We start from the raw sequence: 11,436 nt of genomic DNA on the forward strand, positions 1-11,436 counted from the left end.
CGTTAAGTTTTGTCCGTTAACTGAAGGGCATTTTCGTCATTTCACGACCATAGAGACCATTTATGATGTTTTCATTTATTTAAAAAAAAAAAGAAAAAAATCCAAAAGGGGTCTCTCTCTCTACCCCTTACTGTCATCTTTCCTCTTCCCCAACCCATCTTGTCTCCCTCTTTTTCTTTCTGAATGCAGCAGCCATTAAAGGATTTTTTTAGGTTTCTGCTTGCTTTAGCTCTGTAGCAGTAGCTCGCTCATCAAACTTTAATTCGACTTTTTGCTCCTCTTTCTTATCAGATTGGACCAAATACTTATTTGAATGTCTCAAAATATTGATAATTACAAGGTCCAGAAAAGGGTCGATGTCTACAGGTGGTTGAATCTACTCATTTTCAAGTGTTACTTCTGTTAGAACTTATTCCATGGGCATTTAAGTGGCAGCTTGTGGTGTCTTCAAGCGGTCGAATATACAATCAATGATCAGTGTACAAAAATTGGTTGGATCTGTAGAGGAGATTAAGTGAAGAGCACTTTCGATTATAAACCTAGATCATTCTCCATCAGTGAAGACCACAATCTTCAGTCGAGGCAGGAGACCTTTATCTTTGATCTGCCTTTTCCTCTCTCGATCTGCAACTATTTTCTTGAATCATACACCGTATTTATTCTTTAACACGAACATTAACAATTGATTTTCTGGTTTTTGCTCTTCAAGAACAATCGATTTTATGTGTTTGTTTCTGAACTGAAAATCGATTTTTGACCCCATCATCAGTTCTTCATCCTTTAAGAACTCCATAAAAGATACAAAAAAAGGATCTTTGTGGAAGCTCTCGCTGGTGTTGTGTTTCTTGAGCATCGATCCAATGTCTTTTCAAGGGGAGAAGACTTTGTGATGAATCCTTTTTGGAATTACGGGGAAGAATCGTCGAGGAAGAACAACATTGATCGAAGTGATGATGAGGAAGCGGATGAAAGAGATTGACTTCAGTGATAGGATGGTCTGATGAGAGAGAGAGAGAGAGAGGCCCCTTTTGCATTTTTTTTCCTTTTTTTGTTAAAATAAATGAAAACATCATAAATGGTACCTGTGGTCGTGAAATGACGAAAATGCCCTTTCAGTTAACGGACAAAACTTAACGAAGTTAGCAATAATGACCAATCGTCAAAAGTTTTGAAAACACAGGGACCATCTATGATGTTTTTAAATCACGGGGACTAAACTTTAGATTTTGGGAAACCACAGGGACCATATATGATGTTTTTTCTTTTTAAAAAGTATAAAGTTTTTATTTATTAAAAGAAATTAAAAAAAAACAAGTGTGACACCACTCATTGGGTATGGTATGAAACCACATTTTTATGGTAAAAAGTGAGTTAACGCCTACGTGGCACTGCGGTTTCATGAGAAAGTATGACACCACTCCTCCAGCCTTAGTACAATGATAATATTTTTCTATCTCACTATATTCTCATTATTTTTTAATTGTCATGTATATCCTGAAGGTTAATGCTATAAGTACCCCCTTTTTTTTCTTTTCTAATTCCACCCACTTTGATTTGATTTTTTTGTCTTTTGTTCTTTTTTTCTTTATTTTGTATTTTAGTTGCTTTTAATTCTTTTTTATTTTTTATTTTAATCTTATTATTATTATTATTATTATTATTATTATTTTAAATTTGGATAACCGTATAAAATTCGAATAACATTATAAATTTGGACGACATAATAAAACTCGAACGGCTATATAAAACGGAACAAAAACAAAGTTTGTTTTTTATTTATCATGGATATATTAATTGGTTCGGTATTACATTTGCTTAGCACGTTATGCGGATTGAAAACATTTAATCGAACAATTGTATACCCATGCTGTAAATTAACCATTACATGATGGTTACGATGAAATGCAATTTATCAATAAACGTTAATGGTATCGGTTTGTTTCTAAAATAAAGACAAACTTACTTTTGTTCCATTTTATAGCCATTCGAATTATATAATGTCCTCCGAATTTATAATATTGTCCGAATTTTATACGGTTATAATAATAATAATAATAATAATAATAATAATAATAATAATAATAATAATAAGATTAAAATATAAAATAAAGAAAACAAAAAACAAAAAAGGAAAAAAAATGATGTGAAATCAAGATTGGTTTTAGGTGGTAAAACTGGTTAAGGGTACTTCTAGTAGAATTCATCTTGAAATAGCAAAATATACGTGATATATTGTCCAATCAAACCATTTTGACTCACATTCTCCGATTTTGGTCTAAGCTTTGAGTCTGGAAGCAAAATGGTAGGAGAAAGAGGCCACAATTGCAATTTACGAGATAGTTATAGTTAAAGAAAAACAAATAAAAAAAAACAAAATAAAAAAGTAGAATTCAAAATGAACTAATTACAAGCTCGGTTGGCGTCGTAGAACCGTTGGGCTTGAACCGCCGCGGCCTGGTCGGAGACTATACCCTGAATCACGGCGGTTTTCACCTCCCAAGCACTATACGGGTACCCTTTCCTGGAGTAGGAGTTGATCAACGCCGCCGTCGATTCCTTCACAAGCCTAGCATACACGTTTTCTCCGTCGTCATTCCTCGACGTCGCCTCCAACAGCGTCAGATCGTATCGGTAGCGCTCGTAAGCTCTAGATCCGAAAACCTTTGAAACTGACGATCCCTGTGGTATCATCCTCGGCCACGCCTCTCGCCGGCTGCTCCAGTACCTGCAAATTTCGTCAGGGTTACGAAGTATTCATACTGGTATTTCCGATTTTGTTCCTTTTGTGTTAGTGAGTTAAACCGGACAATGCAACATACGCGTCCGATTCAACTCGTTTTCATATACTCCAAGTTATTTTTCATAAATGGCACGAGACTCCTTGATTTAACTTGAAACGAGTTGTGATTCAAAATACTAGCTAGCATCGAAGCTTAAAATTTCATGAGTTTCATTACTTTCTTAATCTCAAATTATACAAGTTTAAGATTCAAGTTACAAGTAGCATCATCTTCGATGAGTTTTTGTACTCTCCTAATTTCGAAGGACGTTAGACTGAGATTCAAGCTACAATTAGCATCGATGCTTGAAAATTTCATGATTCTAACTGTATTCATCTTAGTGTGTGAAAAAAAAAAAACACCTTGTACTCATTGAGAGAGAGAGAGAGAGAGAGAGAGAGAGAGAGAGAGAGAGCATACTGTGGAGTGCATCTTCCTCTAGTTCTGGTGTAGACGAAGCCTGGCCGAGCAACCGATTCAGTTACGATTGGAGCAAGAAACAACATAAGAACAACAGCAGGAAGAAGAAGTGAAGTGGGTATTGAAGGATGTTTCTTCATCTTCTTTGAAAAAGTGTTTCGTTTTCGTGTTTTGATGAAGCTAACAAAAGATTAACTTGATTTGCAGAGTAAGTGAGATTTGGGATCTGACATTGGCGACTTGTTTGGGCAAAGAATGTAATGTGGTCTCATCCTTCTACCCTCGTGACTTGTGCTTATTCTTTTGTTTTTCGAATTGCCTTTCTTGAAACGCTTGTCTCTATCTTCAAAAATAGATCCTCTCTATATCTCTTCTCTCAGTACTATTTTTTTCTGTTTTGGACAAACTTACCCTTATATTTCCGTTTTGTTAATTGTTATTGCCTCTAGTCCACACTCCACACTTTGGTTTATCCTTCTCCCCTCGTCCCTAGGTTGCCACACCCCATGTCTATAGTCTGTTTAAAACAAAAATCACATTTTTTTGTTATTTTTGCACTATTGTTCACACTTGATTTAATAATATTAACGAAATTCCATCGTAAAAGTGAAATCTTTTCAAATCCTGGAAAGACGCTGAAACTCGAATTTAATATAAAGACTTATACTATATAAAACCTTCATCACTCCCTTGAAATTAAAGTTGTCTAACGTTATAATTTTTGAATCATGAGTACGGAATGTAAACATGAACTTATGTGTTGGTTTACTTTTATAAACCACCATGAGTCCATGACAACCTTTTGCTACTTGGATCTGCAAAAATAATATGATTGTTTTCCATTCAAACAAAATTGCCATTCTTGATCGGTGTTGATTTGTGGGTCCCACCCATTAACATTAGTATTTATTTTTCATAAATAAAATGATCTTATATGGTATAAGCACCAACACGAATAAATCAAAATTTAAATTTAAAAATACAAAATCGATCTCCAAAGTTAAAAGGTAATAATTCAAGAAAGCATAAAACATAATAACCTATAATATATGATTAATATACATTTTGGTATATTATAGTAAAGTATAAATTGATTTATGTTATTTATTCCGGTAAATGTTCAAATGAGAACCAAAAAAGGTTAAGAACCGTAAGAACCTCTAATTTTAGATGTTTATAAAGGGTTTAGGGTTTAGGGTGTTTATAAAGAGTTTAGGGTTTAGGGTTTAGGGTTTAGGGTGTTTATAAAGAGTTTAGGGTTTAGGGTTTAGGGTTTAGGGTGTTTATAAAGGGTTTAGAGTGTTTATAAAGGGTTTAGGGTTTAGGGTTTAGTGTTTAGGGTTACCCTAAACCCTTTATAAACATCTAAAGTTAGAGGTTCTTATGGTTCTTAACCTTTTTTGGTTCTCATTTGAACCACTCCCTATTTATTCATTGCTATTATATTGAAATTAATAACACTATTGCAAATATGTCCAAGTATTTTGGTGATTTAGCGGGGACAAAACCCCATTTTTACAGAAGGTATCAAAATAGCCCTATATTTACAAATGAACTAGGGAACAATAAGGGTGAGCAAGAATGTTGTTAGTACGGAACATATATTAGTAACGGTCCCGAACCAAACTGTATATCATTAACCGAGTCAGTATTTGGTTCCTTAGATATCCAATTTTTTAGTTATTGGTGTTATCTGGTTTGGTACTCTCGTGGTCCTGGTACAATTCAATACCGGTAACAAATTTTATGTTTATATTTTGGGTTATTGACATAGAAGCAAAATAATGTTTTCCATTTGGTTTTAAAAGCTCCTTCATCTAATTTTCATACCTATGACCTCACTAAAATGACAAATTACTTGTCATTTAGACAATGAGAGTCGGTCACCCGGTAATTAAATGTTACGTGGCCTTTAGATTTTCGATTTCTTCAATTAAATGACATCTCCTCAGTGACACATCAACTTTGCCTTCGTAATTGTTCAAACGGGCTTTACTCGAGTCGTTTATCAAAATCGTGTTGAAGTGTTCAAGATTCTAGCACTTTTCTTTCCTAATTCAGTAAGTTTTCTCTCATCTAGGGTTTTTTTGTAGTTAAAGTTCATGGCGAACCCAGACCCTCTTTTCTTGAAAGTGCATTTGCACTATAACAGTGTTTTTACAAGACACCCACATAGATATGCTGGAGGTGATACATTCATGTTTACTGATCATGATTTATCTGGAATGGATTTACATAGGTGTTGTGAATTTATAGAAAGGTTTGTCGGAGAACCTTTTTAGAAACTTTATCACTCAGCACGTGATCAAACTATGGAAAATGGTCTTACAATAATATCCAACGAAATGGATTATCAAGTGTTTATCGATGTTGCTTATCAAGCACCTGAAAGGCCAATAGACTTATATTTAGATCATATTGGGGAAGGATTTGAGGACTGATTTGATGTAGAAAGTGATGAACGTGGTTCAGTGATCCAGGAGGATGACAAAGAACCTTCACAAGGAATCCCTGATCCTGAACCAACCTATATGTTTGATGTTGGTTTGGAAGATGAAATCAATGGGGAATATTGTACCCCTCTAAACAAGACCAAGGACAATGAGTTTCTTAAAAATTTATACCCAGAAGGTGAGAAGAGAAAAAGGTTGAAGAAATAGATAATAGTGAGGAATTAGATAATGATGTTCTTGAGGAACATCCTATCTTTAATACTCAGGTACACTGGAAGAAGCAAGTACCAATTTTAGGCATGAGATTTGAGAATCCAAAACAGCTTAAGAGCATGTTATGTAATTATGTTGTTAAGAATGGCTATTAACTATGGTTCGAAAAGAATGACAACAAGAGGCTTCTATTATTGTGTTGTAAAGGTGCTTGTACTTTCATACTATTGGCAAGTTGGATGAGTATATAACACAATTTTTAAATTAAATCTCTAAAAAGTAAGCATCAATGTGCTAGGAACTACAAATTGGGTTCAATTGTCAATTACCGATGGATTGGTAGCCACTACACCAAGGAGATTTTGCATAGACAGAAACTGAAAATTAGGCAATTAAGATTGGAGGTCATCAAGAAATTTGTTATTGAAGTCAGTATTAGCCAATGCAGAAGGGCAAAATAGTATGTTATGAATATTATTGAAGGTATCCTTATTGATCATTATGCTAAGCTCTGGTCTTACGGAGAGGAAATTAGAAGATTCAACCCTGGTCCAACAGTCAGCATGGACATACTTACAATGCTAGATGGAACTAATCACTTTAGTAACTATTATATTTGTTTTGATGGTGTAAAGAAAGGGTGGTTAGAAGGGTATAGGAAGGTGATTGGAACTGATGGTTGCTTCTTGAAAATGTATGTTACCGGTGAGTTGCTTTGTGTTATGGGGAAAGCTGCTAGGGACCAAATATACCCAATAGTCTGGGAAGTAGTATGTGTTGAAAATAAGGAAAATTGGAAATGATTTATGTCATTGTTAAGTGATGATCTCAATCTTGGTATGGGATAAGGTTTCACTCTTATGCCAGACCAACACAAGGTAAAAAACATTTTATTACTTCTCTTTCATAAAGTATATTACCTAATTCATTTTTTACTACTTGTATGTTGGTATAAGGTCTTATGGAAGCTGTCAAGGAATTGTTACCCCAAGCTAAGCATAGGTAATGTGCAAGGCACATTATGACCAACTTCAGTAAAAAGTTTCCAAGGGCATAGTTTGTTAATTTTTTTTGGTATGCATGTAATTCAACAACAGAACAATCTTCGAAGGAAATAATGAAGGATATTGAGCTTATGAGTCCAGAGGAAAGTAACTACTTGATGGAAAAGGACCCTAGAACATGGTCAAGAGCTTACTATCAAGTTGGTAGATGTTGTTCTAGTGTGGAGAATGGAGGATGAGAAAGTTTCAATGCACTCATAGTTGAAGCCAGGAAGAAACCTATCATCACAATGCTTGAAGAATTTAGAATATATATGATGAACAAATTGTTCACAACAAAACTTAATGGATGGTCAAGTGATGTTTCACTTGAAATAAGGTTGAGGTTGAATGAGTTAAAGGCTAATCAAAGGTTTTGGGAGGTATTGCTAAGTGGACTCAACCAGTTTGAGACTAGTTCAGGAAGTGAGGCATATGAAGTTTATTTAGACAAGAGGACATGTCCATGCAGGATGTGGTAACTTAATGGTTATGGGTGTGTTCATTTTGTGGTTGCCATTAGCTACCTAAATAGAGATGTGGAGAAATACGTGGATCCTTATTTTTGTAGAGCAATGTATATTAAGACCTACTAGTATAAATGTTTTCCAGTGAATGGAAGCAAGATGTGGCCTGAAACTAATTACATTCCAACTTTACCCCCAAGAATAGAAACATGCCTGATAGGCAAAAAAAGTGTTAGAGATGTGAGTGAAAAGGGTGGAAACCATAGAGTTTCTAAGAAGGGTAAGAAGATATCATGTATTTTGTGCAAAGTGGAAGGACATAGTAAGAAGACATGTCCAACTCTTGATATGCCAAGACCAAACAAGTTACCAACTAGGGTTAACATGACTAAGACTACAAAGGTAATTACCACTTCTCATTTCTTATTTTTTATTCATTATTAAATATGTGTCATTTAACTGTATATTATGTGACTATAACTGGCTCAAAAAGAGGAGAAAAGGACTGCAGAAGTGGCAAGTGGAAGTGGGACATGAATGGAAAGTGGAGATACACATGGTAGTAGGGTTAAGAGGACTAAGACAACAAATGTAAATATAACTTATTATTTATTATTTTTTATTTGTTAATCAATATGTTTCATTTAAGTGTTTATTATGTGTGTATAATAGGGTGAAAATGTGAAGAAAACGACCGCATAAGTGGCAAGTGGAAATAGGACAGGAATGGAAGGTGGGGATACACAAGGTACTAGAGAGAGTGGGACTACACAAGTGACAGGGGAGAAGGGTAATGTTGTACTTCCCCAGGTTAAGAGGAGGAAAAAGTGTGAAAGGATCATCAACAAAAAATTGGCAACCCGACTTATAGGAAAGAATGGAGAGGGGAACACTTCAGAAAAACCTGTCAACTTAATGTCGTTTTTGCATGGGAACTGCATGGGATGTGTCCTTTATTATGCAGGCTTTTGTATGTAATGCTTTGTACTGGCATTTGTAGTAAAAACATGTTAGAATGTTTGCTTTTAAAGATTCCATGTCGGAATTGTTATGTAATGTTTTGCACTCACTTTGGTTATTCATATATTCTATTGTGGGATCTAATGTCCTTTGTGTCCTTTTTATGCATTAGATGGTCCCTTATTTCTTGTACCTCATCGAATTGTTATGTGGACCATGCTACTTAAAAAATTGTTTGTGGACCATATAACAACTCATGCATGATATTATATAATTGGTGGATCATATAAATTGCATTCTTTGGGGACCATATAACAATTCATGCAGTATACTATAAAGGAACCCATAAAGCAATGTTAAATAAAACAAAAATCCAGGATTTCTATTATATAATTAGTCCATACAAAAGGTGTTACAGGACCATACGTAATGGGGCTAAAGTAGAATGTATATACCAAATTGTCAAAAGGATCATCATTCCACATACCACCATTACACTATCAAAAAACCTTATACACCCTACATCACTTAACATAACTTTAACTTTGTAAGGACCGAAAAATTCCAACCAATTTAAACATTTCAAAACAACCTGATTTCATTAAATTATTACAAAAAGGTTTTCAATACAATTTATTTAGAGTATTCCCAGAATCACATCACAACATAAACATGAGGAGCGGTACGATCATGCCTTCGCCGTGCCACGGTCTCCTGAAGAACCTGAAAAACATTAAACCACAACTGTAAGCCCGAAAGCTTAGTGAGATATCCCCAAAATACCAACCACACATACGCCCTTCTGGGCTACGACCTTCCGGTCCAAATCATAATGCCATTCGGCCCATATCATAAATAGCATACATAACATATCAGAACACAGAACAACCATGCACTTCGGGTCTACTGTGGGACTGGTCCGCCGCACTGGCCAACAGTCCACCTGGTCCACCCTCCGAATCTAGCCATATACATCGAGTCTGCAGTGTGATTGGTCCGCCCGCATCGGGCCTTCAATCCACCTGGTCCACTCTCTGAGTCTACAGTTTGACTGGTCCGCCCGCACCGGGCCTTCAGTCGGCCTGGTCCACTCTCCGAGCCTCGGCACGTCTGGTCCGACCTTTTGGGGCCTACAGCCTATCCGGACCGCTCGCTCGGCCTTCGGGACAACCGGTCCGCCCTGGGTATCTTGGCCTACAGCACAAAGCAGGACCCGCCTCAACCCAACTCCAGTCCAAACAACCATTTGCACATAAACATACAATCATATAAGCATTCATAGTTAACAATCCGATCAAACATATCACATAACATATCATCATCATAACCAGGATACCGACCTAACCGGTCACTAGCATAGCATCACCCTACATATCAAGGAACCAAACTTAACCAGGTCTCTAACATATACCATCCTAGCTACCAGGATGCAAACATATCAAAGCAATGACATAACAACAAATACCCGTATCTCAATCCGATAAAGGGCCGGCCTTGGTGCCTTAGACCCTATCGATATAGTGAGGATAACTCACCTCGCACTGCTGAAACTCTGAACTGAAGAGCAGATTCTCGAATCACCAACTCACCGCAAATCCCGAACTAGTCAACATAGCACAAATAAAGATTAGGCCAAGCACAATACTCTTCTAAGGGTAAATTGACCATTTTACCCCTAACTTAATCCGACCCAACACTAGGTAAGCTCCCAAGCCCACCAATGGCCCAAAGTCCAGAAGTCCAAAACAAATCCCATTATTGGCCCAATTTACTAAATTGGGCCCACCTCACCAAATGGGCCTAAACTCATGATCCTTAACAACCAATGGGCCCAAAATACTCTAACCATAATATCCAGTCACGGCCCAAATCCAGCAGCCCAAATAATAGCCAAACCCTAAGGCCCAAAATGAAAACCCAACAGAGGGAGTACGCTGGGCATACCTTCCTTGGTACGCTGGGCGTACACGCTGATTCGCAACAGGGGATCGGGGCACTGACTCGCTACGCGGGGCGTACTCATATGTTACGCGCGGCGTAACTTCGCTACTCATTAAGTTCTTATAACTTCTTAATGGCTTAAGCTCTTAAGCCCAAACTTCATATCCCTAGGCCAAACATGCCTAAGATTCATAAAGTCTCAACCTTTATCACTTGGGACGTTGATAGTTAGTTTTGTTTACTTCTTTTTATAGTTTATTTTAGCATATTTCATTCATAATTTAGATAATTTCCATGCATATTTTCCCTTTTGTTATTTTATGACTATTTCGGGTACTTTCGAATCTTGTGAGCATAATTGCAGGTTTTCGGGTCTAGCGGAGCTGCAGTGTTCGGGACGTATGGGAAGCGATGAGATTTGGTAGACAAAAATGATGTTAGGCTTGGTGATTGTGGAGATGATGCATGGAGCGAGCTTGATGGTTATTTGAAGGCTTGGAGAGAAATAGACTTTAAATTTGCAAGATGCGGGAGTTTATTCAAGCTTGCGTAGATTGTTAATCGGGAGAGTGCACGAGCTTTGGAGGATTTGGAGAGGTCAAATTGGGCTTAAAATGAAGAAAAACTTGAAGAAAATGGGCTAGGAGGTGATTGGATTCGATCTGGGCTAAGTGGGCTAAGCTATGGAGGCCCAAAACCTCAAAGATGTTACATCCAGGGACCACCCGCGCAACAGCACGCGGGTCGCGCAAGGCTCTGCAGGGGTAATTTCGGAAATCCATTTGGAAGGCTATTTGAGGAAGGTTGGTGCCCATCTTTTGGAGACTCTTGGACATCCGATTTTTGGAGATTCTCTCTGGAGTTTTGAAGACTTTTGAAGGCCAAGAACACTTGAAGAACATCATATTTTTACCTCTTGATTCTTGCTTAATGTTTGGTACAATTTTCTCTAACTTTGTTTCTTTGGGTTTAGCCATGCTTGGGTAAACTAATCTTGGTTGACTTTTGGTTAATCCTTTGAACTTTTGTTGAATGTTGAAGAACCCATGAACATGTTCTTAAATCTTTATGGGAATGTTTTGTGTTTTAACATCTTATCACTACTTGTATGTTTTAGTTCATGAGTTTAAATGTGTTTGTGGTGATTAGTTGGCTAATT

The 11,436-nt window shown here is 36.8% G+C and overlaps 1 protein-coding gene and 1 long non-coding RNA gene across 2 annotated transcripts; one reads left to right on the forward strand and one right to left on the reverse strand.

Moving 5' to 3' along the window:
- Positions 1–2,303: 2,303 nt before the first annotated feature.
- Positions 2,304–3,596, reverse strand: LOC111881334 (uncharacterized). Its single transcript, XM_023877740.3, has 2 exons — positions 3,201–3,596; positions 2,304–2,725 (listed from the first exon to the last, which is right to left on the reverse strand). The coding sequence occupies exons 1-2, from the start codon at positions 3,338–3,340 to the stop codon at positions 2,401–2,403; spliced, it is 465 nt and encodes a 154-aa protein (XP_023733508.1). The 5' UTR covers positions 3,341–3,596; the 3' UTR covers positions 2,304–2,400.
- An 853-nt stretch (positions 3,597–4,449) lies between these two features.
- LOC111881267 (uncharacterized) lies at positions 4,450–8,480 on the forward strand. The gene is made up of 2 exons (XR_002846756.3): positions 4,450–7,967; positions 8,049–8,480. It is a non-coding gene; the product is annotated as an uncharacterized LOC111881267 (long non-coding RNA).
- Positions 8,481–11,436: the final 2,956 nt, after the last annotated feature.

Source organism: Lactuca sativa, chromosome 9 (assembly GCF_002870075.4).
Source record: "Lactuca sativa cultivar Salinas chromosome 9, Lsat_Salinas_v11, whole genome shotgun sequence".
Lineage (NCBI taxonomy): Eukaryota > Viridiplantae > Streptophyta > Magnoliopsida > Asterales > Asteraceae > Lactuca > Lactuca sativa.